This window comes from Aegilops tauschii, chromosome 7, assembly GCF_002575655.3.
Source record: "Aegilops tauschii subsp. strangulata cultivar AL8/78 chromosome 7, Aet v6.0, whole genome shotgun sequence".
In the NCBI taxonomy this organism is placed as follows: domain Eukaryota; kingdom Viridiplantae; phylum Streptophyta; class Magnoliopsida; order Poales; family Poaceae; genus Aegilops; species Aegilops tauschii.
In genome coordinates this window covers 502355481-502379349 of record NC_053041.3, presented here as the reverse complement: position 1 = coordinate 502379349, position 23869 = coordinate 502355481, and the positions used below count along the sequence as shown (strand labels likewise).

The following is a 23869-nucleotide window of genomic DNA, read 5'->3' as shown; positions in this document are numbered from 1 at the left end:
TATGTCATCCACATATAATATGAGAAATGCTACAGAGCTCCCACTCACTTTCTTGTAAACACAGGCTTCTCCATAAGTCTGTGTAAACCCAAACGCTTTGATCATCTCATCAAAGCGAATGTTCCAACTCCGAGATGCTTGCACCAGCCCATAGATTGAGCGCTGGAGCTTGCATACTTTGTTAGCATTCTTAGGATCGACAAAACCTTCCAGCTGCATCATATACAACTCTTCCTTAAGGAAGCCGTTAAGGAATGCCGTTTTGACGTCCATCTGCCATATCTCATAATCATAGTATGCGGCAATTGCTAACATGATTCGGACGGACTTCAGCTTCGCTACGGGTGAGAAAGTCTCATCGTAGTCAACCCCTTGAACCTGTCGATAACCCTTAGCGACAAGTCGAGCTTTGTAGATGGTCACATTACCATATGCGTCCGTCTTCTTCTTAAAGATCCATTTGTTTTCTATGGCTCGCCGCTCATCGGGCAAGTCAGTCAAAGTCCATACTTTGTTTTCATACATGGATTCTATCTCGGATTTCATGGCTTCTAGCCATTTGTCGGAATCCGGGCCCGCCATCGCTTCTTCATAGTTCGAAGGTTCACCGTTGTCTAACAACATGATTTCCAGGACAGGGTTGCCGTACCACTCTGGAGCGGAACGTGTCCTTGTGGACCTACGAAGTTCAGTAACTTGATCTGAAGCTTCATGATCATCATCATTAACTTCCTCCCCAGTCGGTGTAGGCACCACAGGAACATTTTCCCGCGCTGCGCTACTTTCCGGTTCGGAAGGGGTGACTATCACCTCATCAAGTTCCACTTTCCTCCCACTCAATTCTTTCGAGAGAAACTCCTTCTCTAGAAAGGACCCGTTCTTGGCAACGAAGATCTTGCCTTCGGATCTGAGGTAGAAGGTATACCCAATAGTTTCCTTAGGGTATCCTATGAAGATGCATTTTTCCGATTTGGGTTCGAGCTTTTCAGGTTGAAGTTTCTTGACATAAGCATCGCATCCCCAAACTTTTAGAAACGACAGCTTAGGTTTCTTCCCAAACCATAATTCATACGGTGTCGTCTCAACGGATTTAGACGGTGCCCTATTTAAAGTGAATGCGGCAGTCTCTAAAGCATAACCCCAAAATGAGAGCGGTAAATCGGTAAGAGACATCATAGATCGCACCATATCCAATAGAGTGCGATTACGACGTTCGGACACACCATTTCTCTGAGGTGTTCCAGGCGGCGTGAGTTGTGAAACTATTCCACATTTCCTTAAGTGTGTACCAAATTCGTGACTTAAATATTCTCCACCACGATCTGATCGTAAGAATTTTATTTTCCTGTCACGTTGATTCTCGACTTCATTCTGAAATTCCTTGAACTTTTCAAAGGTTTCAGACTTGTGTTTCATTAGGTAGACATACCCATATCTACTTAAATCATCAGTGAGAGTGAGAACATAACGATATCCTCCGCGAGCCTCAACGCTCATTGGACCGCACACATCGGTATGTATGATTTCCAATAAGTTGGTCGCTTGCTCCATTGTTCCGGAGAACGGAGTCTTGGTCATCTTACCCATGAGGCATGGTTCGCACGTGTCAAATGATTCGTAATCAAGAGACTCCAAAAGTCCATCTGCATGGAGCTTCTTCATGCGCTTGACACCAATGTGACCAAGGCGGCAGTGCCACAAGTATGTGGGACTATCATTATCAACTTTACATCTTTTGGTATTCACACTATGAACATGTGTAGCATCACGTTCGAGATTCATCAAGAATAAACCATTGACCAGCGGGGCATGACCATAAAACATATCTCTCAAATAAATAGAACAACCATTATTCTCAGATTTAAATGAGTAGCCATCTCGAATTAAACGAGATCCAGATACAATGTTCATGCTCAAAGCTGGCACTAAATAACAATTATTGAGGTTTATAACTAATCCCGTGGGTAGATGCAGAGGTAGCGTGCCGACGGCGATCACATCGACCTTGGAACCATTCCCGACGCGCATCGTCACCTCGTCTTTTGCCAGTCTCCGTTTATTCCGTAGTTCCTGATTTGAGTTACAAATATGAGCAACCGCACCGGTATCAAATACCCAGGAGCTACTACGAGTACTGGTAAGGTACACATCAATTACTTGTATATCACATATACCTTGGGTGTTGCCGGCCTTCTTCTTGTCCGCTAAATATTTGGGGCAGTTCCGCTTCCAGTGACCACTTCCCTTGCAATAAAAGCACTCAGTCTCGGGCTTGGGTCCATTCTTTGACTTCTTCCCGGTAACTGGCTTACCGGGCGCGGCAATTCCCTTGCCGTCCTTCTTGAAGTTCTTCTTACCCTTGCCCTTCTTGAACTTAGTGGTTTTATTCACCATCAACACTTGATGTTCCTTTTTGATCTCCCCTTCCGCTGATTTTAGCATTGAATATACCTCGGGAATGGTCTTTTCCATCCCCTGCATATTGTAGTTCATCACAAAGCTCTTGTAGCTTGGTGGAAGCGACTGGAGGATTCTGTCAATGACCGCGTCATCCGGGAGATTAACTCCCAGCTGAGACAAGCGGTTGTGCAACCCAGACATTCTGAGTATGTGCTCACTAACAGAACTGTTCTCCTCCATTTTACAGCTGAAGAACTTGTCGGAGACATCATATCTCTCGACCCGGGCATGAGCTTGAAAAACCAGTTTCAGCTCCTCGAACATCTCATATGCTCCATGTTTCTCAAAACACTTTTGGAGACCCGGTTCTAAGCTGTAAAGCATGCCGCACTGAACGAGGGAGTAATCATCAGCACGCTGCTGCCAAGCGTTCATAACGTCTTGGTTCTCAGGGATTGGTGCTTCACCTAGCGGTGCTTCTAAGACATAATCTTTCTTGGCAACTATGAGGATGAGCCTCAGGTTCCGGACCCAGTCCGTATAGTTGCTGCCATCATCTTTCAGCTTGGTTTTCTCTAGGAACGCGTTGAAATTGAGGACAACGTGGGCCATTTGATCTACAATACATAGTGTAAAGATTTAGACTAAGTTCATGATAATTAAGTTCATATAATCAAATTATTTAATGAACTCCCACTCAGATAGACATCCCTCTAGTTATCTAAGTGAAACATGATCCGAACTCAACTAGGCCGTGTCCGATCATCACGTGAGACGGACTAGTCAAGATCGGTGAACATCTCCATGTTGATCGTATCTTCTATACGACTCATGCTCGACCTTTCGGTCCTCCGTGTTCCGAGGCCATGTCTGTACATGCTAGGCTCGTCAAGTCAACCTAAGTGTATTGCGTGTGTTCCGAGGCCATGTCTGTACATGCTAGGCTCGTCAACACCCGTTGTATGCGAACGTAAGAATCTATCACACCCGATCATCACGTGGTGCTTCGAAACGACGAACCTTCGCAACGGTGCACAGTTAGGGTGAACACTTTCTTGAAATTATTATAAGGGATCATCCTACTTGCTACCGTCGTTCTAAGCAAATAAGATGCAAAAACATGATAAACATCACATGCAATCAAATAGTGACATGATATGGCCAATATCATCATGCTCCTTTGATCTCCATCTTCGGGGCACCATGATCATCTTCGTCACCGGCATGACACCATGATCTCCATCATCATGATCTCCATCATTGTGTCTTCATGAAGTTGTCACGCCAACGATTACTTCTACTTCTATGGCTAACCGTTTAGCAACAAAGTAAAGTAAATTACATGGCGTTATTCAATGACACGCAGGTCATGCAAAATAATAAAGACAACTCCTATGGCTCCTGCCGGTTGTCATACTCATCGACATGCAAGTCGTGATTCCTATTACAAGAATATGATCAATCTCATACATCACATATATCATTCATCACATCTTCTGGCCATATCATATCACATATATCACTTGCTGCAAAAACAAGTTAGACGTCCTCTAATTGTTGTTGCAAGTTTTTACGTGGTTTGTAGGTTTCTTAGCAAGAACAATTTCTTACCTACGTATGACCACAACGTGATTTGCCAATATCTATTTACCCTTCATAAGGACCCTTTTCATCGAATCCGTTCCGACTAAAGTAGGAGAGACAGACACCCGCTAGCCACCTTATGCAACTAGTGCATGTCAGTCGGTGGAACCTGTCTCACGTAAGCGTACGTGTAAGGTCGGTCCGGGCCGCTTCATCCTACAATGCCGCCGAAACAAGAAACGACTAGTAGCGGCAAGAAGAATTGGCAACATCAACGCCCACAACTTCTTTGTGTTCTACTCGTGCATAGTAACTACGCATAGGCCTGGCTCATGATGCCACTGTTGGGAATCGTAGCATAATTTAAAATTTTCCTACGCTCACCAAGATGCATCTATGGAGTCTACTAGCAACGAGGGGAAAGGAGTGGATCTACATACCCTTGTAGATCGCGAGCGGAAGCGTTCCAATGAACGTGGATGACGGAGTCGTACTCGCCGTGATCCAAATCACCGATGACCGAGTGCCGAACGGACGGCACCTCCGCGTTCAACACACGTACGGTGCAGCGACGTCTCCTCCTTTCTTGATCCAGCAAGGGGGGAGGAGAGGTTGATGGAGATCCAACAGCACGACGGCGTGGTGGTGGATGTAGCGGCTCTCCGGCAAGGCTTCGCCGAGCTTCTGCGCGCGAGAGAGAGGTGTTGCAGGGGAGGAGGGAGGCGCCAAAGGCTGTTGTGTGCTGCCCTCCCTCCCCCCCCTTTATATAGGCCCCCAAGGGGGGGGTGCGCAGCCCTTGGAGATGGGATCTCCAAGGGGGGGGCGGCGGCCAAGGGGGAAGGGGTTGCCTTGCCCCCCAAGGCAAGGGGAAACTCCCCCCCCTAGGGTTCCCAACCCTAGGCGCATGGGGGGGAGGCCCAAAGTGGCGCCCCAGCCCATTAGGGGCTGGTTCCCCTCCACTTTCAGCCCACGGGGCCCTCCGGGACAGGTGGCCCCACCCGGTGGACCCCCGGGACCCTTCCGGTGGTCCCGGTACAATACCGATAACCCCCGAAACTTTCCCGGTGGCCAAAACTGGACTTCCTATATATAATTCTTCACCTCCGGACCATTCCGGAACCTCTCGTGATGTCCGGGATCTCATCCGGGACTCCGAACAACTTTCGGGTTTCCGCATACATATATCTCTACAACCCTAGCGTCACCGGACCTTAAGTGTGTAGACCCTACGGGTTCGGGAGACATGCAGACATGACCGAGACGCCTCTCCGGTCAATAACCAACAGCGGGATCTGGATACCCATGTTGGCTCCCACATGTTCCACGATGATATCATCGGGTGAACCACGGTGTCGAGGATTCAATCAATCCGTATGCAATTCCCTTTGTCAATCGGTATGTTACTTGCCCGAGATTCGATCGTCGGTATCCCAATACCTTGTTCAATCTCGTTACCGGCAAGTCTCCTTACTCGTACCGCAATGCATGATCCCGTGACTAACGCCTTAGTCACATTGAGCTCATTATGATGATGCATTACCGAGTGGGCCCAGAGATACCTCTCCGTTTACACGGAGTGACAAATCCCAGTCTCGATCCGTGCCAACCCAACAGACACTTTCGGAGATACCCGTAATGCACCTTTATAGTCACCCAGTTACGTTGTGACGTTTGGCACACCCAAAGCACTCCTACGGTATCCGGGAGTTGCACGATCTCATGGTCTAAGGAAAAGATACTTGACATTGGAAAAGCTCTAGCAAACGAAACTACACGATCTTTTATGCTATGCTTAAGTTGGGTCTTGTCCATCACATCATTCTCCTAATGATGTGATCCCGTTATCAATGACATCCTATGTCCATAGTCAGGAAACCATGACTATCTGTTGATCAACGAGCTAGTCAACTAGAGGCTTACTAGGGACAGGTTGTGGTCTATGTATTCACACATGTATTACGATTTCCGGACAATACAATTATAGCATGAATAATAGACTATTATCATGAACACAGAAATATAATAATAACCATTTATTATTGCCTCTAGGGCATATTTCCAACAACAAGAACTGCTAATGGGCGTTCAAGGACTTGGGGTGGGCAATTGGTAACTTACAACCACCATTTCAAAAATGAAATATTCAATGTGTTGCATGATCAACTTATTGTGGAGTTAAATAACCGCTTTGCTGAAAGGTCTACTCAATTGTTGAGATGCATTGCTTGTCTTGATCCCAAGAATTCATTTGCCAATTATAATGAAGACAAGCTAGTAGATCTTGCTAATATGTATGCAGCTGACTTCTCTACATATGAAGTTACTTTTGTCCTTAGAAACCAATTAGACTCATTCATTCGGGAAGCAAGAACAGATCCACATTTGATGAATTGCAATGACCTTGGTCATCTTGCCATGAATATGGTTTTAGCTGATATGCACACAAACTTTCCCTTGGTTTACCGTCTTGTTGAGTTAGCATTGATTTTACCTGTTGCAACTGCAACCGTGGAAAGGGCATTCTCAGCAATGAGTATTATCAAGACTGGATTGAGGAACAAAATGGGTGATGATTGGATGAATCATAGAATGGTATGTTACATTGAGCGAGATGTATTTGTTAGTATTGAAGAATCAAAGATCATCGAGCGATTTCAAGGTTATCGCACACGCAAAGGCATTTTGCCGCGTCCTAGACGTAAGTTTTCAGATTTTGCATCTATTATTAACTAGTTTTACATCCTATATTATGCACTGATTTGCATTTTAAAATTTATCATTGAAGGTTTAGCTTCTTCTGCTATTGAAGATGTAGTCATGGGAGGCTCAGATCAACCAATCCTTTGATTTGGTATCAATCTTTTGTATCATTTATATATGCTACAGAGCCTTGCTTTATTAGTTGACTCATCATGGAACAAATGCTGACATGGAATATCATGTTTGGTTTCTTGTTAGTTATGCAACATATATTGACATTTGTATGCCTTGAAACGAGAGTTTTTTGTGGGTAGTTTTTAGCCCTTAATTTCTCGCCTGGGGCGTCGGCCAATCCTGGCTCCGCCACTGTCCGCGGGTATCCGTACCATGGATAAAATTGCCATGCTTACAAGCAAGTCATAAAGCTGGCTAATTAGTCCAGTCCAGTGTCGTAGCTGTCACACACACAACTTGCGTGGAAAAGGCCCAGGATAAGCTGAAGAGCCCAGGAAACAACGAACATAGTAAAAATCCTCGGCGTGTAAATTATCGCGGAAGTTAAAGGACCCATGATGGAGTTTCAGTCATCAGTTTCATCCATGAGCACCGGAATCATAATTTCGAAGCTTATATTCTCGCTAAATAAATAGGGAAACGTTTGCGTACGGCAGACCGGCCAAGCGTTCGGCCGGTCACGCCGCGTCACGTACCTTTTGATCGCTCCACGTGGGCATCTGGGTCCATCCCACCGCCTCCCCTTATTCTTTTATCCTTTCCTCGGTTTAGCACATCCACTCGTTCCCCAATCTCTTCCTTCCCCAATCTCTCTGATTCTAATCCCCTCTCACCGCAACCACTCCTTGCCAGCCATGGTCAGCCACACCACGGCAATCTTCCCTGGCGAGCTGCCCTGCTTCGGTGCTCGCGCAGCTCCTCTCTCACCCACGGATGCAGGAGGGGCTGTGTGGTGGACTGGTGGTGCGGTGTTGCAAATGGAGAGCGTCGGCAGCTATGGGACGGGTGGTGTGGCAAGACGCTGCTGGAACAGCCATGGCGTTGACCAGACAACAATCAAGCGGCGCTGCAAACCAGCAGCCGTCGGTGATGGAGAAGACACGCTCCGGTGCTGCGACGGCTGGCTTTTTTGCTGGAAGCATGCCGGCGAAAAGCTACAACCAGCGTTGCTGGTGATGGAGATGGCAGGCTCCGGTGCTGCAACCGGCTAGGTTTTTGCTGGAAGTGGCCAATGAAAAAGCTACCTGCACAGCGGCCAATCGACGGTCGGCGGTGCTACAACCGGTGGTCGGCGAGCTACAACCGCGTCGTCGCTGCCAATGTTGGAACCATCGAAGCAAAAAGCTGGAAGCAGCGGCGCAAAAAGCTGCAACCAGCAAACGATTTTGCTACATTCATCATGGCGGACCTGCGACCCCGCGACGACGGTGACATTTTTGCTGCAACCGCCGTCTGATTTTGCTACTATCGGCGAGGTAATTTGCTACATCCATGGTGGCGGAGCTGCGATGCCGGCGACCAAATTTCTTTTTGCTGCAACCGTCGTCTGATTTTGCTACTATCGGTGAGGTAATTTGCTACATCCATGATGGTGGAGCTGTGACGCCGGCGACCAATTTCTTTTTTGTTGCCACCGTTAGTGTTTTTTGCTACTACCGGCGATGTATTTTGCTACATCCACTCAATGTCGTTTACTGGTGGTCGTCGGTCGTAGCGAGCATCGACGACGAGTGGCGGCGGCGCACATTGGGTGCCGCAACCATGGAGCGTCGACGGGGGGAGTTGCAACCGTCTGAGGTGGAGCTTGCAACTGAAAATTAACTAGCGAGAAGGTTCTCCGGCGAGCAGCAGAGGGGCTACAAGGAATAGAGGTGCAAGCGGCCGGCGGCCGGCAGTCGTTCCCCTCGCCGAGCTGCACACGAAGGCGGAGCCGCGGGGGCAGCGGCGTGGGGATTTTTTTTGGGATTCGTTGGGAGAAAGAAGACAGGTCAAGGAAAGGCTAGATCGGGGCGAATAATGTTTTTTGGACGGTTGTACTGTACCAGATCGAACGGTTGGGGCGGACCGGCCGAACCTAGCGCGGGTCCGCCGGCGCCTAGTACTGGGCATGCTTGTACTTTAGATTTTAGGACCCATGATTTGGTTGAGTTTACCCTATGACCCAGTTATTGCACCGATGAAGATTACCGAAGTTTAATAAAGTTAGAGAGATTTCTCAAAAAATAAAAAAATTCACCGGCGTCTTTTCCCGCTCTGGCCCACGCCGGCCACTTGCTGCTGCGTGGCCGTGACCACGTCGCCGGGTGCGCCCGGTTCCCTGTCCGTCCGCCGTGCGCGCGCGTGTCCACGTCGCCCACCCAACCCCAACCAAACGCCAAACCCAACCTAATCCGAGAAGGCGCGCACGCGCGGTGCAGATCAGCCAGCGTAAGCATAAACCATCACCGCCACTCGTTCAGTCGCTCCGTTCCACACCGGGCGCCATGGACGCGGCCGTGTCCCTGCACCACCATGGGGCGCTCCCCGCCACCGCCGCCTCACTCCCGCCCCACCACCACCACCGCGCGCTCCACCTCAGGCACCCGCGTCACTCCTCCGTCTCCACGCGCCTAGCCGTGACCGCGGCGCCGTCCAGGGCGCCCCGCTGCTCCTCGTCGGCCTCCGGCGCTCCGGCGCACCCGGCGCATGCCAGCACCAGCACCACCAGCAGCCGCGCCGCCACGGGGTACGCGGCCGCGCTGGCCGACGCGTCGCTCCGCGCGGGCACGCTGCCCGGGGCCGCCCGCCACGCGCGCGCCCTGCTCCGGCGCCTGAAGGAGCCTCCCCGCGGGCAGCGCCTGGAGGAGCCCGACGCGCGGGTGGGCGCCCTGGTGCGGCTGCTCGTCGGCAAGGGCAAGGCCGGCATGGTCGCCGACGTCATGGCCGAGTTCGCCGCCCTCTGCGACCACCTGCTCGCCCCGCCGCCGTCCTCGACCTCCAGCAAGCGCGCCCACGCCCAGGCCCACTAGCGCTTGATGCACGTACGTGCCATGCTAGCTTTTCGGTTTGTACTTGAGGATTACTGGCTGATGCATGCACGTACGTAGCGCCGGTATCAACTGCAGATGCCCAACTGCTTGCTACAGCACGATTCTATATTTTTGTGATTGTATAATTAACTGTGAGCACTATCCATGCGCGTACGCATCACAAATCTTCTGTCCAACTGCTCGCCACCATGATTATATTGTAGTCCATCGAACCCAGATGTTTCTAGTGGATCTTGTAGATAAGGCCAGTTCATGGCCATTCAACCGCTCGAAACTAAAACAATTCATATTTTTTTAGGATAAAACAATTCATTATTGAGAGGTGTACATCTTTTAAAAAAAAATGTCCAAGAGGTGCACATCTAGACATTATGCATGCATAGTGCCAATCCTGACATGCCACCAATATACTACTACTACTCCTACTTGAGCTGTCGCGTAGAAGAGAGCAATTAACTGAAAAGCTTTTAAAAAGGAGTTGTGGCTTGGACGCAATGATCGATCAGGCAGCCTGCTACGCACTGTTGCTTACTGCCTTGTTGTAAAGCATAGCAGTTGAGGAAGGGTATGCAGTTGAATAATCACACCATGCAATGGAAGACGTAATCCATCCATCTCCATCGATGGGTCGCTCCAGCCGACCAATCAACGTGAAGGAGTGACTAGGTTAGGCACCGCGTGACACACGAGGCCGTGACATCCGGCGACGCTAATCCTCAACTGCCGTGGTTCTATATATTCTGTGGCCACATGTTGACATGTGATGGTACTGTTTTTGTTTTCACCGTCGATTCTTCTGTGTAAGTAAGGCATGATGAACACATAGGTTAGGAATGGAGTGGACACGCGCGGATGGCCTTTTGTGGATTTGGAATATATAAATGTATGAATGGATGAATGATCATGCATGACGATCGACTTTCTGCCTAACCAACTTTGCGGAGGAAATACTTACTTACTGAAAGAAAGAGAAATATTAAAGCTACGCACTGTACGTACTGGACGCGTCCTGCGTACTCTACAATGAGTGCCGAAAGAGAAAGGCGCCGGAGTCAGGCAGTCAGCCAGGCAGTACGTACCCGCTACCTGTACGTAAGCAGTTGGATATCACTAGCGGCTATAATGAACCAAGAACAACCCTTTGATCGTGTAGAATTGGCAGGATAAGTAATAAAATATAGCAGGAAAAATGGACAAAAAATAATCAAATACTAGAAGCACCTCCATCATCACTATAGTGGGAGCAGCGATGCAGGTGCAAGTGAGCAACCCCCTCCTTTCAAGTTTCAACCACTCTCTCTCTCCCCCATATGTCACCCACATATTTATATACACGCAGAGGCACGGATGTCAGACGACATACACGCATGAGCTAGCCAGTGTCTGATACAGGCCGCCATATACAGGTGCAGCTTCACGCCAGCCAGCCAGCCACCGGAGCTTGCGCTCAGACCGATTGCCGACCGGAGCCATGGAGGAGGACTACGTGTTCAAGGTGGTGGTGATCGGCGACTCGGGGGTGGGGAAGACGCAGCTGCTGGGGCGCTTCACGCGGGGCGACTTCTGCCTCGACTCCAAGTCCACCATCGGCATCGAGTTCCAGACGCGCACCGTCGACATCGCCGGCCGCCGCGTCAAGGCCCAGATATGGGACACCGCCGGCCAGGAGCGCTACCGGGCCGTCACCAGCGCCTACTACCGGGGCGCGCTGGGCGCCATGCTCGTCTACGACGTCACGCGCCGGGACAGCTTCAGCCACGCCGCCAGGTGGGTCGCCGAGCTCCGCGCCCACGCCGACAAGTCCATCGTCGTCGCGCTCGTCGGCAACAAGGCCGACCTCACCGCCGCCGCGCCGGGGCGCCGCGAGGTGGGGGCCGAAGAGGCCGAGGCCTTCGCCGAGGAGCAGGGGCTCTTCTTCTACGAGGCGTCCGCGCTGAGCGGCGACAACGTCGAGGCCGCCTTCCTCGGCCTGCTCGAGGAGATCCACGCCGCCGTGTCCAGGAAGCCGCTGGAGGCGGCGAGAGGCAACGGTGATGGCGACGACGACGTCCTGGTGCTCAAGGGCATTTCTCTGTCTCAAGAGCTCTCCATGATGGAGACCAGCGCCATGAAAACACCAAGCAGGTGCTCTTCATGCTCCTCGTGATACGATACGATACCAGATGATATGATGTATTTGTTTTGATTAGAGAACAAGAGAATAGGCACAGAGAGGTAAATGAACAGTCGTTTACTTTATTGATAATGTGATCACATATATATACAGTTTGAGGGGATGCCACTAGGGAGGTGTCTGTACAGAGGGACGCCTGTCCAGCGAACCGACGCGACAGTTGCCAAAGCAACTGCCTGCGGTTAGATAAAGCAGGGATTAATCCCTTAATTAATCCTAACACTCTCCCTAATTACTGCTTTATTTCTTGAAAAGCTCCTCGAAAAACCCTGTGGGAAAAATGTGAGGAGTATAGTGTTTGATATGTTGCCAAAGTTCCTTCAAACCCGGTGGGAAAAATAAGGAGAAAGTGATGCAACATATAATGGTTATTGTCTCTTTTAACTCAATACGAGAAAACTCATAGAGTTTAGAGGACAATAAATATATCGTATATATTTTCTTAAAAACCCCGGTGGGGAAAACAGAAAATATGACATATGGTCTTGTGTTGATATTACTTCATTAAAAACCTTTATGAGAAACTATAAAGTAAACTCATGAAGGAAAAAAAGTATAATATGATGCTTTTAACAGGAACAATTCAGGAAGATACTCCTCCTGATTCTTGCATATTCCGAAGTCATCATATACCAATTCCATGAACACATTTCTGGAACATAGAAGTTGGTAGAGACATGGTGAACAAATCAGTCGCATGATTTGACTTGCAAGATATGCAATATAGTGATATTGCTTATTATGTAACCTGTTTGCATCCGGGCAACACAAGAAACATTATCGTTGAGATAATGGTTGGTGGATTTAGCCATGAGGTCTCTTTCGAAGACTCTGCATGAGGGGGCTACCACACCTAGTAGGAACACTAAACTTGTCTACGATCTGACATAGTGGGAATCTGATCGATGTATCCAATGATATTGGTGTTCACATTTCTGTGAAACTGAAAAACCAGGACAAGATGTTTGATGCCTTGGAGATATCGAAAGATATTCTTGAGTACCAACCAATTGTGTTTGGTAGATCCAATGGCATTATGGAACACTGAGTCCCAATATCTCATTTCCATCATCTCTTGGTCCAAATAGATCTTTCTCTACGTCTAGAGAATGAACTACCATGAGAGTTATGGATGGATAAGATTTGTCCACAATGAATTTCTCCAATATTATGGATATAGACAACATAGTATACCATAATGTATGAATGAAGGTGCTCAATTTGTAGTAACGAGCGGTATTTTGGTTTACCCAAATCCTTCATTTTAAACTCCGTCAATTAGATGATTACATGTGTCATCATTGCAGACACACAAGCATGGATAATCATCGTTGTAAGAGTAATCCTTGTGTATAAGGATCTCACTACGTCAGTTGTACCATATGTACTGACAACAATAAGTCGTATGGTGACTTACTGATTTTACACAATGTATGTTGCATTTTGTATTTCGATTCAGAATTGAGATTCCATCGGGAATCAATCATATATGTCTGAATCTAGTGATCCACATGGATATGTAATCACTACATCTATCAACTGCAGAGATAGAAGATTTTGTACTGCCAATGAAATAAGTTATCGGAAAGAGATTCCACCTCTGGAAAATAGTTGGGTATCTGCGTGAACCCTTGTGCTACAATACTTGCTCTTCGTTTCACCACCTCGTTGTTCTCAATTCTGTTTCCAGAAGAAAACTGGTAGGTATTGCTTATGAATACCTTCCCATTATTGAGCAAGATCATTTCTATCTAGATTATACCCTTTGCTTGAGTTCAGTCCGAGTGGTGTTCACACTTTGCCATGGCCATGGTCTTTGGATCTGAATCACATGAAAGGTTTTGCAATCTAGTTGAGAAATATATGTCGACAATTGTAGACTTCCGGTTATATGATTCTCCAGAATCTATATATCAATATAGACTTGATGGAAACATCGTTACCCATGACGACTGCTCGCGATTTCCCAATGCGACTGAGTCGGGTATTCCGATGTCCCGGTCATTGTGTGCACTATGACCTGGTCTGGTGGAGGTTTCCCATCCACTGGGTATACTACCCATCAGGTGTCTGTCAACGTGAAGTTGACATGCATTTACTGATTGGTCTTGATATCCTTGCTTGCAAGAAGCTGAATCCTGATGTACTATTGTCATACTTCTCCCCCTGTTTCTTTGAACGGGGAGTTGAGTGGTTTTAGTTGGTACCTCCACTCTTTCCGACATATTTTTGCGGGATTGTAATATTGAGTGACACCCTTATGTTCAGTAAATGAATCTGGCAGGTTATTTGCAATGTATTGCAAATCTGCTGAACGCATGGTTCAGATCTTTGAGTACATGGATTTGAGGCAGAAATGTGTTGAACATTCCACTAATTTCCTGGCATTCTTCATGGTACTTGAATTCTCCCCCTAATGCCTGGAAATATTCCTCATTGAATCAACATACTGGCCTTGAATAACTCCCCATGTGAGGGGCTTGAGGTATTAACGGAAATACAGTTATTCCTCACATAGATCCCAACTATATGTTGAGGGGCCAATGATGTATGTCGGGTGGTGATATCGGTATGCAACTGAATTACCGCAGATGGGAAATACTTGATAGATTTCCACGTATCAAAGATAGAGGGGAATAATATTATGCAGTTATGTCATGAGCGTGTAAAACTGCATGACTCCAACGTAAAGTTGGTAAGTTGCAATTCCAAAGTAAAGATAATGCAATGAGCTTAACTCTTTGGATAGGATTCTACCAAACCATTTTGAGTCTAGACATTAGGACAAATTGCCAAACTTCAATCCAAGGGCCATAGAGAAGGCACTCAAGGAGAATTCTGCAATGTTATCCATTCGATTTGCTTGAAATCGATGTCAGGATAATGAGCCAATGGTTTCGTGTGAATAAAGCACACACTTAAGACCATCATGTAGATATGTCTTTTAGAACCATGGTATACCTGAATAGTCTAGTCAATGGATGGGAAGAGCCACTTACCTCAACTTGATGCATTCAAGGAGTCTGAGTGGTTTAGCGTAGACTTTAAGGTGTGCGAGCCTTAAAATTAGCTTTCCTGTGTCACTTGTAGTGCACATAAAATCCAAAGTTGTTAGAATTTAGCATCATAATAATCATAAACTATTGGAATTGATGATAGTTTCAGTTTCAACCCAATGTTTCGATGACCAAAGCGAGTATGCCAAGTTTGTCATGTACAAGACACTCTGGAAAACTATATCGCACGCAACATGTGCTACGGGTTGTGGCATATGTGTAGTACAATCCAAATGATACACAGAGAATGTGCTTGCCATATCCGTTGCATATGGTAAAGAGAAGTTATTTCTCTTTGTTGTCATCATTAGTTTCATTGTAGAAACTATTTTGACGGATACCTCCATAGTTTAGTAGGCTACGAGCTAAACCCGGAAGCAATAAAGCATCCTGAGGTTACTCGAGTACCCACAGGGACAGTAAATATGACTCGAGTTGAGCCAACAAATACCTCATCGCGTCTAGCGATTTTAAAATATCTCCTTTATCTCAATGAGTGGAAACATTTCACTCCCTGAGTATAGAGTTTGTGGTGCATATGTCCACATGGCACAAATCATCTTTCATCAGATTGACCCCCGTAGAAATCTATATATAGACATGAACATTCTCAAGAAAATCCCTGTCAGATATATAGAATACATACAAATGAATTTGTACCAAAGTGCTGATACAATATATTGTGATATACAATATGATAACAACAATAATCATGTTCTTATTAGAACATCATAAATGGACATAAATAAATAGATCACTAAGGAGACTAAGGGACTAAATGTATATAGTCTCCAAACATGTCGGTTGATGCATATTCAACCATCATGCTCTTCATGCTCATAGGGTCTCGTGACAGCTCGATGGTGTCAGGTTGAGGGTTTGAAGTGAGTTTCAAAACATTACCCTTGAGGTCCTTTGTGTCCCGGTGGCGTGGTTTGAATTGCACGCGCTATCCCATGGGATGCAAGACTAATCTTGATGTCCATGACCCGCTTAACTAAGTTGTGGCCATTGAGGGCAAGAGCCTCAAATTGTTAGCCATCGATTACTTATAGGGGCAAGCCAGAGATAATTAATTTACAAGAAGTAAATTAAAAACCATCATGGTTTTGCAATAAGAATGCAAAAATTTAACTCAAGTGTATAACTTGAAAATGCTCAACCTCAATTGTGGGAACATAACACATTGAAGATCATACAGATCTCACAGTAATAGAGATAGTCTGCACATGGGCAGTAAATCCAACTCATTACCTTGTGTTTTCCTAATATAATGAGGGAGATGTTATTGTCAAAAATTTACAAGTTTGTTGTGTGGGAGAAATCAATCTCAACCGTTGTGACATGTTCATGAAGAATGGCAATGTGGTAAACACACAGAACATATCATCTCCGGTGAAAAACCGGTAATTCATTTATATTACAGATTGCATAATATAAATACATCTTAATGTTGCAAAATTAATAGATTTCAAGAAGGTGGCTCGAAATCATTAGTGTGAATCTCAAACTGCTAAGGATGACACCTTGAATTTTGCATATGTATTTGCAAGAAATTGAAAATCTCAATTGCAAATAGATGTATTATTCTCGACATGTGTCTAACATGGAAACAGATATATCATAGAAATATTCCGGAATACTGCATACTCAACAGGGAAACAGTACTATAAAGATATTGAATATACTTTGCAAGAGATTTAAAATCTCAATTGCAAATAGACGTAATTAATCTTGACACGTGGCAAACGTGGAAATATATTACATCAATTTAGGATCTGGAATACATCTCGGTACTCAACAGAAAAATACTACTAATGTAGTGAATAATGGTGATGTTGCAAACTTGATGTTCAAATGAAAAACTTGAATTGTATAAACCTCAAATTAAAATGAGATAATCTTGTATCAAGTTGCAAGATAATTCAGCGAGCTGAATTAATAATTTGCGAGATAAAATTAATCTCAATCCCAATGAGATTGTTTTTGCGAGAAAATAATAATTCTCAATCGCAAATCTATATTGTTGTGCGAGAAAAACTTAATCTCAATCGCGGAAAACATGTTCTAGAGAGTTTGATATGTGGTAAACACATTGAACATATCAAGTATCAACATACACATATTTCTGGAATTTTAAAATTCAACAGAAAATACAGTAATTAACAGGGTCTAAGACAGGCAAGTACTAGTAAATAGTACTTTTAGCAGGCCAAATTCACAAACTCCAAAAAATAGAAAGGAATTGTGCAAAATTTGCCTGGACCACTGTTTCGGCCTATTCTGCGAATTCCTGCAACTGCAGAGAACTTGGTGCAAAGAGGCGAAGAGATAAGGCTTATCTTCTTCCTCTGAGCGGTTGCCAATCGGGAGAAATCCCAAGGGCTGCTCCGGTCATCTCCATGGCCTCGTCAGGCCGCCGCCTTAGCCGTGCGACCATGCCACGCGGCCGACCGGATGGAGGGAGCGTCGCGCCTCGCGTTGGAGGGCGCGGAGGTGTCGCCGGGAGAGCTTGTGCGCCGTGGTGGCGCTCCGTCGGCGAGAGGAGCGGCGTATCACGCGCCTGAGGGGTCGGAGGGCCATCGCCGGCCTGCGCGGTTGCGAGCCGAGGGCCGCGGCATCGCCTCGGTCTTCCACGCCGCGTCGCGGAGCACCGAGGCTGCCGTCTGCGACTTGCGCAGTGGGAGGGCGTGTAGCCAAGCACAACGCCAGGGCCGATGGCCACGGCACGCCGAGAGGAGCACCGTCGGGCCGAGGGCTGCTGCATGCTCCTCGCTGGGAGCCCCGTACCTCACTTGGAAGGCGTGGCGCCATGGGCGTGCACGCTGGGCATCGCCGCGGTCGCGCGTTAAGCGGCCGCTTGCTGCCTTGCGCGGAGGCCGAGCCGCCTCGTTTCCGTCGCGGCAGGCGAAACCGGTGGTTCCGGTGTCCAAGTCCAGCGCGGGGCCGAGGTCAGACCAATCTGATGATGTCGTTGTTCATGTCCTTGATGGCAAGATGGCAACGAGCGGCACCACCAGTCCAGCGAGATGGTAATGAAGTGAGACATCTTACCTTTTCTTGATTCATGCTCTCTAGTTTTAAGGTTCGATGGATGCACATACATGGCGCATGCCCCTGCAACCCTGTTCTTCATTCTCTCGTTTATCCCCTGTATTCCTGTAGGAATCGAAGTGACAGTTAGAGACCGAGAGATTTGTCGTCGTGGCCGTGCACGGCGCGAGGCTGCCGATTGGAAGCGCTTTCGCCGGGCTGAGGACCGCCGCGCCACCACGCCGAACCAACGGCTGTAGCCGCCGAACTCGCAGGCGATCGATGCTGCAGCCAGGAGCCGTGGCGCTGACGGAATCGCTCCGCCAGGAGCCGTCTCGCAGATGGAATCGCTCCGCCGGGGAGCGTGCTGATAACGTGTTTTGATTAGAGAACAAGAGAATAGACACAGAGATGTAAATGAACAGTCGTTTACTTTATTATGATGTGATCACACATATATATGCCACTAGAGAGGTGTCTGTAGAGAGAGACGCCTGTCCAGCGAACCGACGCGACAGTTGCCAAAGCAACTGCCTGCGGTTAGATAAAGCAGGGATTAATCCCTTAATTAATCCTAACAGTATTCAGCGATTAATTCTTGGCTGAAAATACAAGCGTCTCTAGTCGTTCATGAAACCAGCGCCATGAAGACACCAAGCAGGCAGCTCATGGCTGACAGATTCAGCAGCTCTTGCTGAAAATACAAGAGTCACTGATCGTTTGTGGTATTGATGCTCGCTTCATCCGAGGCGAAAACACGGCGCTTCTCCCGAACAAAAAAGCGAAGAATCTCAATAGAGACAGGGGTGCAAGTAATATTCAGATGATATGAAACGAACGAACGGTATTTTTGAACCATGGAATGATGATGATGGAAGGGCACATTTCTTCAGTATGTATAGTCTGTCTACCCTACAATAGTTAAGTTCCAAAACGAAAATTACAAGATGAACAGACCAGGTGTTCCACAGAACTATAGAATTCTGTATTTTCCACACAGAGAACGATGGAACTCAAAACATCAGTGCGGGGCTTTGCCAGCTGCAATAAACTTCAAAAACCAGAGAGCGGCCCCACGACGCTAACCGACCGAACCAATACATATGCTGAATCTAGGTAGGTAATGCCAGCGCTTACTCCACTGCGGATTTTTCAGAGATCTAGCAAAAGGAAAACCTTCTGTTTTTAGATTAAGGTGAAGATGGCTCCTGCGGTTCCGACTGACTGTTCTGAACTATTCGAGACATCAGCTTAGATATCTCAAAGATTGCGCTCTGTACCTGGTCATCTTCAGGATCCGACGGCCGGATCCACTCAGGCGACTGGAGACCTGACGCCGCACTGCTTGCGGCCTTCTTTCCCTTTCTAGATGTTGACAAAGCTTTCTCCAGGTCCGATTGCCTCAAGGGTCTTGGACTCTGAGGCGGCAATTACAAGCAAAAAGGTCAGAACCAACCAATACATAATGAGGAACTTACGTTAATACTAGTTAATAACTTTATGGTCCTATTTCGCTATCCAAACATAAATGCAGGTTTCCCAAACAAAAGGGAACTTCCCTGATAGGGTAGAAATACAAAGGGAAGTTAATTCACTGTAGAGAAAGTACTGAATACTCACATTTGCTCTTGTCCCATCTTTCTCGCTGTTCAATATCTCCCTGATAGGATAGAATGCAGCCTGCTTGCACAGTTCTAGGATGTCTGACCCAGTAAAGCCCTCACACAAACTGGCAATGTAATCATAATCAATGTTAGACTCGATATTTTCTCCCTTCAATATAACCTCAAGTATCTTGCTTCTTTCACTGCGAGAAGGAACCCCAATTTCAAATATCTGCGTGAAGCGCCTGAGGATGGCCTCATCTAGCTCAGAAGGTCTGTTTGTAGCAGCAAGCACCATCACACGAGCATTCTCTACACAGCCATAATAATTGTCATGAGATATTGCTCCATACTACCTATGGAAGTTTCTATGTAACAAGTTAACGTATTCATTATTTACAGATGTATCATATACAAGCAAATCTCATGTGGATAAGCAACTGGGCATCAGAACAAATTTGTTGATCAAAATAAATTCCTTTCATTCTCCAGGAAAAAAAACTATATCATGTACACCTTAGAGATCAAAAGTTTACATGTATAGCCACAACTACTTATTATTATTATTACTTCTATCTTCTGTTAAGATTGCAACATCCTCGCCGCATTTGATATTTCGAGATAAAAGGATATTTGCTAACCAATATTGCCGTACTACTACAGCTTAAAGTTAGCATCACAGATCACACACAAGCATGCAATGCATCAACACGTGAAGTTCACATAAATAACACTAACCACATAAAAACAACACAGAAAGAAATACATGTACACAAAAGTAGATTCTGAGTGTCAGTTTTGCGTTAGGTCGTTAGTCTAATTGCTGGACATTAGTTGCCCCAAGTTTGTTAAAAGCACCTCACCTCATATGACTAGCAAGGACAAGTATATCTAAGATGTAGAACAAGAAGTAAACTACTAACAGACACCTTGTCTGCTCATTTAATTCTCACAGAAATACCTATGTAATTTTAACTTGCCATTACTATCTAATTTTAACTTGATATTTCTAAACCAAGGAGTAAGGTCAAGGGAGAGAACTCTGAACAAAATGGCATGGTTGAAAACATTTTCACTCAAATAAAACAATAATCCAGTAGTCATACAAATTATATGAGCAGATTCTTTCGCTAGCACGGTTCTAATGGGGTAATATATTTGATAGAGATGAAATCATGTAAATCCTCAAATGACTATCGAGACCAAGGGAACATTGAAGTAAATTGTATATAAATCCTAATAATCCAAAATAACAGATGTCTGTAAGGCGCAAATTATCAGGAGTACATTTTGTTAATGGACTGCTCTATGGCGCGACAGGACAAATGTGTGACGCCCTGGATGCAACAAGCATCAGCTATATGTCATCAACTCATAATTGAGTGTGCGTGCGCACGGCCGATCACGTGGTTGCGCACGTCAGCGCGTTATGATTGTCGTTTGTTAATACATACTTTTATAGTGCAATTTTGATGACATTACTTTTCAGTACAGATCAATACGTTAAAGTCCTCGGATAGTGGTACGTGTCTAATTGTTATCTGCATGCAGACTGCTACTCTAAGAGGCCAAGATACCACGTACTACTTTACAACGTTGTTCGTAGATATGAACCTGTATTATAAATATATAGTATGTTATGAAAGCAACAAGGGAGAGTGCTCACGATCGGTGGTGAAACCGTCCCAAAGAGACATGAACTCTGTCTTCATATTAGTCAAAGCTTCATGGTCTGTGTTCCGTCGCTGTCCCAAGAAACTATCAACCTCGTCGATGAAGATAATGGCCGGCTGGAGCTTGTTGGCGAGACTAAATACGGCAGACACTGGCACAGAGGTACACAAAATGAGCATCTTCACAGCAGATATATACACAGAGCAAAGATTAGAAGCAGGAAGGATCAATTCCAGCAAACAGGGTACAATCTTGGAGGCGGCTTACCGAGCTTCTGGGCGTCGCCGAACCACTTGCTCATGAGATTGGATATCCTGACGTTGATGAAGACGGCGCCCGACTCCTTGGCGATGGCCTTGGCCAGCATGGTCTTGCCGGTCCCGGGCGGGCCGTAGAGGAGCACCCCCTTCTGCGGGCTGAGGAGCTTGCCGTAGGCGAAGAGCTCGGGGCGGCGCAGGGGCAGGATGACGAGCTCGTAGAGCGCCTGCTTGACCTCGTCGAGGCCGCCGACGGACTCGAACTCGACGTCGATCTCGTCGGGGTTGATGACGTCGCAGGCAATCACATCCTGCGAGCAATCCGGGGATTAAATTCGGGCGCGGGCGTGCGAGGCTGCGAACCCTGGATTGGACTGGATTGGGCTGGATTGGAATGAGTAGGGTAGGGTGGAGGGTGGTGATACTACCTCGTAGGGGGTGGTGGAGATGAGGGGCCTGCCGAGGCGCTTGGCGATCTCCTTCTTGTGCTGGAGCGCCTTCTTGGAGGACTCGCGGTTGGGGTCGAGCTGGCGGAGTCCGGCGAAGAGGACGAGGCAGCTGAGCGCCGCGCTCGCCGCGTACAGCACCAGCTCCTGCACGAACCGCGACGAGTCCGTCGACCTCATCGCCGCCGGCGGTCACCGCCCTCTCTGCCCGTCGTTGCTTGCGGCGGAAGGGAAAGGGGGGGCGGGGCGAGATGCGTGGGCGAGGGGGATTGGATTCGTTCGTTCGTTGAGGAAGGGGATGGAGAGAAGGGATTGGGATTTTAGGGGGGCGGGTCGGTTCGGCTTGGGCTTGGCGTGCCTTTCCTCAGCTTGGAGGAGGGTTTGGTCCGCGTGGGTGGGATGATACTTCTGGTTGCTGTTGCGCTCTGCGCCGCTCAGGCTCTCCGTGAATAGATTGGTTGGGTCGCCCAAAGGGGGCTGGATCCATTGGTTCTTTTCTTCTTCATCTTTTGTGTTCGACTAGGATGTCACTAGCTCTCATTTGAGTGTTTGTCAAAAAAAAAAACTCTCATTTGAGTGTTTAGCCAAAACAAACACCACAATTAGGGCAACTCTAGCGGATTCGTCATATGGATGATCGATATATGAGTTATGAAGCACGTTTTATATTGATATGCAGACTACGGTAGCTGTGGGCAAATACAAAGTCGTTGTATCACGGGCTCCATATCTTTTTGTTTATTTGAAGAAAAAATCTGTCATTTTCTTTGATAATGCAGGGGCAAATTAAGCTCAACCAAACACGTGTTCCAACATGATAAATTACGAGAAACTATAAAAGGAACCAAAATCCGCTTCATTACATACTACAAAACTATCACCGGGAACAAAATCCGCCGCATCACTATAATTAGTGACTATAAATGACATTTAACGACATTTTCAACCCATGCTATCTACAGTACTAGGTGGCCGACGCCCACACTCCTAGGTGCCCGACATCGTCAGTCGTCGCCCTCGTCCTTCTCCTAATCGTTGTCCTCCTCCTTTGTCGAGGAGATATCCTCCATCCAGGCATAGGGGTTGGACACACGAGCGACTGTAGCGCCTCCTCCTCTTCCTCCTTAGTGTGTGCGGCGCCATATTCATGGATGATATGTGCCTTTTGCAAGCCTGGATGGCGGTGAATGTCGGTGTCAAAACCGGCGGATCTCGGGTAGGGGGTCCCGAACTGTGCGTCTAGGATCGATGGTAACAGGAGACGGGGGACACGATGTTTACCCAGGTTCGGGCCCTCTCTATGGAGGTAATACCCTACTTCCTGCTTGATTGATCTTGACGAATATGAGTATTACAAGAGTTGATCTACCACGAGATCGTAATGGCTAAACCCTAAAAGCCTAGCCTATGAATATGGTAATGAATCTGTCTTATCCGGACTACACTCTCCGGTTTATATAGACACCGGAGAGATCTAGGGTTACATGGAGTCGGTTACATAAGAAGGAACCTTCATAGTTGATCGCCTAGCTTGCCTTCCACGCCAAGGAAAGTCCAATCCGGACAAGGGTATAGTCTTCGGCCTTCATGTCTTCACAGCCCAACAGTCCGGCCCATGGATAGCAGGCCGGACGCCCGAGGACCCCTTAGTCCAGGACTCCCTCAGTGAACTCGATCACCGCATGGATCGTGTCCTAGAGTTCCGCCTTCGGCTCTGGTTGGGTCGTGACAGGCGCGGTGGCGTTGACCCGGACGAGGCGTCCGACTGGGCCGGCGGGGACGGCGTCCTCTGGCTCTTCCTTCAACTTGGGGGAGGGTTTGGCCCGGGTGGGAATGTGGATACTTCTGGTCACTGTTGCGCTCTACGCCTCACAGATTCTCCGTGAATATGCTGGTTG

At 47.1% G+C, this 23869-nt stretch overlaps 3 protein-coding genes and 1 long non-coding RNA gene across 6 annotated transcripts; 3 read left to right on the top strand and 1 right to left on the bottom strand.

The window, feature by feature from the left end:
- The first annotated feature begins 8980 nt into the window (after window positions 1–8980).
- Window positions 8981–9892, top strand: LOC109751869 (uncharacterized). Its single transcript, XM_020310751.4, has one exon. The coding sequence runs from the start codon at window positions 9183–9185 to the stop codon at window positions 9705–9707; it is 525 nt and encodes a 174-aa protein (XP_020166340.1). The 5' UTR covers window positions 8981–9182; the 3' UTR covers window positions 9708–9892.
- Window positions 9893–10703: 811 nt separating this feature from the next.
- On the top strand, window positions 10704–12118 carry LOC109751868 (ras-related protein RABA4d). The gene is made up of 3 exons (XM_073504841.1): window positions 10704–11852; window positions 11918–11942; window positions 11995–12118. The coding sequence occupies exons 1-3, from the start codon at window positions 11200–11202 to the stop codon at window positions 12085–12087; spliced, it is 771 nt and encodes a 256-aa protein (XP_073360942.1). The 5' UTR covers window positions 10704–11199; the 3' UTR covers window positions 12088–12118.
- Window positions 12119–17254: 5136 nt separating this feature from the next.
- On the top strand, window positions 17255–18599 carry LOC109751867 (uncharacterized). Its single transcript, XR_002230203.4, has 2 exons — window positions 17255–17997; window positions 18123–18599. It is a non-coding gene; the product is annotated as an uncharacterized lncRNA (long non-coding RNA).
- A 198-nt stretch (window positions 18600–18797) lies between these two features.
- LOC109751866 (uncharacterized) lies at window positions 18798–22490 on the bottom strand. Of its 3 annotated transcripts, none has more exons than XM_073504840.1 (6): window positions 21954–22440; window positions 21536–21836; window positions 21261–21419; window positions 19611–19906; window positions 19271–19408; window positions 18798–18902 (listed from the first exon to the last, which is right to left on the bottom strand). In XM_073504840.1, exons 1-6 carry the CDS (start codon window positions 22149–22151, stop codon window positions 18810–18812), a joined length of 1185 nt encoding a protein of 394 aa, XP_073360941.1. In that variant the 5' UTR covers window positions 22152–22440; the 3' UTR covers window positions 18798–18809. The 3 variants fall into 3 exon arrangements, with proteins under 3 accessions (XP_073360941.1, XP_020166337.1, XP_020166336.1); XM_020310748.4 differs by having other exon boundaries at window positions 18838–19150; window positions 21954–22490; XM_020310747.4 differs by having other exon boundaries at window positions 18838–19408.
- Window positions 22491–23869: the final 1379 nt, after the last annotated feature.

Bases quoted from the DNA above. Each gene is read 5' to 3' on its own strand.
- LOC109751868 (XM_073504841.1), top strand. From the start codon at position 11,200: ATGGAGGAGGACTACGTGTTCAAGGTGGTGGTGATCGGCGACTCGGGG. The intron at 11,853-11,917 runs GTGCTCTTCATG...TGTTTTGATTAG, and splicing joins GCCATGAAAACACCAAGCAG to AGAACAAGAGAATAGGCACA. The intron at 11,943-11,994 runs GTAAATGAACAG...ATATATATACAG, and splicing joins AAGAGAATAGGCACAGAGAG to TTTGAGGGGATGCCACTAGG.
- LOC109751869 (XM_020310751.4), top strand. From the start codon at position 9,183: ATGGACGCGGCCGTGTCCCTGCACCACCATGGGGCGCTCCCCGCCACC.
- LOC109751866 (XM_073504840.1), bottom strand. From the start codon at position 22,151: ATGAGGTCGACGGACTCGTCGCGGTTCGTGCAGGAGCTGGTGCTGTAC. The intron at 21,837-21,953 runs GTAGTATCACCA...GATTGCTCGCAG, and splicing joins TCTCCACCACCCCCTACGAG to GATGTGATTGCCTGCGACGT. The intron at 19,409-19,610 runs GTGAGTATTCAG...TTGCCGCCTCAG, and splicing joins AAGATGGGACAAGAGCAAAT to AGTCCAAGACCCTTGAGGCA.